General features: G+C 54.1%; 1 protein-coding gene across 1 annotated transcript in view; it reads left to right on the plus strand.

Moving 5' to 3' along the window:
• The window catches only part of AP2A2 (adaptor-related protein complex 2, alpha 2 subunit), a gene marked incomplete at its 5' end in the record, with an annotated part of 48,785 nt that overhangs the window by 32,902 nt on the left and 11,742 nt on the right, over nt 1-4,141 (plus strand). The window contains 3 exons of the mRNA XM_010863595.1: nt 154-245; nt 804-1,163; nt 1,555-1,728. Of these exons, the coding sequence (XP_010861897.1) occupies nt 154-245; nt 804-1,163; nt 1,555-1,728 (626 nt within the window). The remainder of the gene's footprint in view (nt 1-153; nt 246-803; nt 1,164-1,554; nt 1,729-4,141) is intronic.

Genomic DNA, 4,141 nt, shown 5'->3' on the forward strand with positions numbered 1-4,141 from the left:
GCGGGAGTGCTGCGTCCACAGGGCCTGCAGAGGCGCGTCTTTCTGCACCCCGGTTAGGGCTGTCCTGTGGCCCCGGGGGCTCTGGCACACAGCCGGCCTAATCCACATGGCTGGACATGAGCCAGGCCCGAGCCTGCTCCACATCGTCGGCAGGGCATCGTCAGAGCAGCAAGATGTGCAATGAGGTGGTGTCTGGGCTGGCCATGAGTCACGGGCCCTTGTCCACGCTGACGCTGGGAGGCAGGGTCAGGTAGGAGCTGATGCCGCACAGCCGGCCTTGTCTTGCCGGAATCCTGTCTACAGACGAGAGAGTCAGGATTCCACGCGGAGTTTCCCATTGAGCAGAGAGGTGTTAGCATGTTAGCTGGCTACTGCGTGTTTTCCCACAAGAGAAATCTGCCTTAAGGATGAAATGAGGACTAAACGGTCCACACAGGTGGACCACGGGGCGAGGGTGGTGGCTGTGCGGGCTCGCCCGCCGTGGGGCAGCCTGCGAGCGTCCCTCCGCGTCTCACACTCACGGGGGAAATCGGGTCCGCACAGGCGACCTCTCCTTGGGGCGGGGGGCGTCTCAGCCAGGAGGCCCCGCGCCTGGGATGTCTCTGTGCCCGGCTGTCTCTTTACTTTGTGTTTTCACCTGCGTGGCTGTGTGGCTGGTGCACGGATTGGTGCCTGCGTGGTTCTAGGCTGCAGGAGCCCAGCGGCGGTGGGCAGGGTGGGGTGCATCGCAGCCCAAGGTGAACTGGCACCTGTCCTCTGTGGGTGTGGCTTCTGTGTCACGCATCTCCTGGCTTTGCCACCAGAGGCTTGGGGTTGGTTTCTTTGGTCTCAAGGTTGGGGACCCCCCGGAAGAGGACCCCTTGTCCACCCAGAAGAAGCAAGAGGCCCTTCTGAGAGTAGCAGGGGAGGCGGGGGGCTGTGACATGCATAAAGCTCCGCCTGCGGCCAGGCCCCTCCTGAGTCCGACATGGCCCAGGCGTCGCCTGGAAGGAGGGGGAGGAGGCAGCCTGGGCGTGGGGGCCCCCAGCCCTCTCCTCACAGCCTCTTCCTGCACAGACCCCTGCAAGTGTGCAGGGAATGTGGGGCACCGCGCTGGGGAGCTGACCAGCTCCCTTGACCTCAATGGGGGGTCGGGTCTCATCCAGGCCTGGTGGAGCTCCCCTGTCAGGGGGCAGAGACATGGGTTGGACCACATTTGAAAATGGGCAAGAATGGGCTTTACTGTTCTCCACGGTCTCAGATTTGGGTTGGAAAGATTCCTGTGAGTCTGAATGTAACGTGTCTGTCCTTATGTGGTCCACACGGAGTGACCTAAGTCAGGGCAACGAGGAGGTGGGTGGGTGGACGCGGGGCCTGGGGCTGTTGCCCCGCGCCGCCTCCCTGAGGCAGGGCTCTGGGATGAAGCGTGCCGGGTCTCCACATTTTCAGAGAGAGCAGTAAGCAAGGCAACAACGACGTGTGCGTCTCGCTTTCTTGAAACATCGAGGACTGATGGGAGTGGCCCCAGGGTGGCCCCAGGGTGGCCAGTTGTTGCTGAGTTTAACGTTCGTTTAGAAGATGTTTCAGACGAGAGGCTGTCTGCAGGGCCTCCGGCGGGCGTCTGAACGTGTGTGTGTGTCTTCTCAGGGTGTGGTAACTGCCGCCACCAGCCTCATCACCACCTTGGCACAGAAGAACCCGGAAGAGTTCAAGACCTCTGTGTCTCTGGCCGTCTCCAGGTTAAGCAGAGTAAGTCTGCCGAGGGGAGGGGAGCTCAGGGTGGGTTTTGGTCTTTGTCACTTTATTTAACTAACGTGTCCCTTTCAGTAGGCAAGGCCTTTGGGCAGTCTGTGATTCAGGGGTGGACGTGTGTCTTGGTTAATGACTGGTGGGCTTTCCTTTGACCCGTGTCAGGGGTGTCTTGTTGGCGCAGGAAGCATGAAGGGCAGAGCCTGCCCCTGGTGGCTGCTGCGTGCCTGTGCTGTGCCTCCTGCTGACGAGGGCTCGCGGCCCGTGTCGCTCTGTGACCGGCTCGCTCTGATCATCAGGGTCGTGAAGTCACGGAGTCGTTTCTCTTGCTGATGGTTGACGCGTGTTGCTGGGCAGCGTGTTCACCTCTCTGTGCCCTGTCTTGCCCAGCGCTTGGGTGTCCCCTCTGATGGCCACTGTGAGGAGCCTGTGGCCCCTCCCCGGCCTGCGGCCTCTTGGTCTTAACCCTTCTGGGCACTTGGTCCTGTGCGTTCTCACCTCGTCTGCATTTTCTTGATCACCCAGTAGCTAGGGCAGCTCGGCGTGTTTGCTGGCTTTAAAAAAACTTTTTCTCAAGATAACGTCCCTTTATTTTATCTATTTTGGCCACACCATACAGTAAGCGGGATCTTAGTTCCCTGACCAGGGGTTGAACCTGTGTCCCCTGCTCTGGGACCATTTCATCTGAACTACGGGCCCACCAGCGAAATCCCTTCGTTGGCATTTTGAATATCTTCTTTTGTGAAGAGCCTGTTCAGTCTTTCATACCTTTTCCCACAATGTCATCTTTTTTGTTGTTTTGTAAAAACTCTTGTTTATTTTTTTTGGCAGCACCTCTTGGCATGGAGAAGGGAATGGCAGCCCACTCCAGTGTTCTTGCCTGGAAAGCACAGTGGAGCCTGGCGTGCTACAGTCCGTCGGGCCCCAAAGTCAGACACAACTGAGCAACTAAGCCACCTCCCGGCATGTGGGGTCTGAGTTCCCTGACCAGTAGGTTCCCTGAGCCCACTCCCCCTGCAGTGCAAGTGTGGACTGCCACAGAAACCTCCTCTTTGTGTTTTTTAGATATAAACACTTTGTTGGTTAGATTAGGTTAAACCAAACAAAATTTCCAGCATTAAACCATTCAGTTTAGTTCAGTCACTCAGTCATGTCCGACTCTTTGCGACCCCATGAATCGCAGCACGCCAGGCCTCCCTGTCCATCACCAACTCCCGGAGTCTACTCAAACTCACGTCCGTCGAGTCGGTGATGCCATCCAGCCATCTCATCCTCTATCGTCCCCTTCTCCTCCTGCCCCCAATCCCTCCCAGCATCAGGGTCTTTTCCAATGAGTCAGCTCTTCGCATGAGGTGGCCAAAGTATTGGAGTTTCAGCTTTAGCCTCAGTCCTTCCAGTGAACACCCAGGACTGATCTCCTTTAGGATGGACTGGTTGGATCTCCTTGCAGTCCAAGGGACTCTCAAGAGTCTTCTCCAACACCACAGTTCAAAAGCATCGATTCTTCGGCGCTCAGCTTTCTTCACAGTCCAACTCTCACATCCGTACATGACCACTAGAAAAATCATAGCCTTGACTAGATGGACCTTTGTTGGCAAAGTAATGTCTCTGCTTTTGAACATGCTATCTAGGTTGGTCATAACTTTCCTTCCAAGGAGTAAGCGTCTTTTAATTTCATGGCTGTAGTCACCATCTGTAGTGATTTTGGAGCCCAGAAAAATAAAGTCTGACACTGTTTCCACCGTTTTCCCATCTATTTCCCATGAAGTGGTGGGACCGGATGCCATGATCTTCGTTTTCTGAATGTTGAGCTTTAAGCCAACTTTTCACTCTCCACTTTCACTTTCATCAAGAGGCTTTTGAGTTCCTCTTCACTTTCTGCCATAAGGGTGGTGTCATCTGCATATCTGAGGTTACTCATATTTCTCCTGGCAATCTTGATTCCAGCTTGTGCTTCTTCCAGTCCAGCGTTTCTCATGATGTATTCTGTGTATAAGTTAAATAAACAGGGTGACAATATACAGCCTTGACGAACTCCTTTTCCTATTTGGAACCAGTCTGTTGTTCCATGTCCAGTTCTAACTGTTGCTTCCTGACCTGCATACAGATTTCTCAAGAGGCAGATCAGGTGGTCTGGTATTTCCATCTCTTTCAGAATTTTCCACAGTTTATTGTGATCCACACAGTCAAAGGCTTTGGTATAGTCAATAAAGCAGAAATAGATGTTTTTCTGGAACTCTCTTGCTTTTTCGATGATCCAGCGGATGTTGGCAATTTGATCTCTGGTTCCTCTGCCTTTTCTAAAACCAGCTTGAACATCAGGAAGTTCACGGTTCACATATTGCTGAAGCCTGGCTTGGAGAATTTTAAGCATTACTTTACTAGCGTGTGAGATGAGTGCAATTGTGTGGTA

This window comes from Bison bison, unplaced genomic scaffold, assembly GCF_000754665.1.
Source record: "Bison bison bison isolate TAMUID 2011002044 unplaced genomic scaffold, Bison_UMD1.0 scf7180017858500, whole genome shotgun sequence".
Classification (NCBI taxonomy): domain Eukaryota; kingdom Metazoa; phylum Chordata; class Mammalia; order Artiodactyla; family Bovidae; genus Bison; species Bison bison.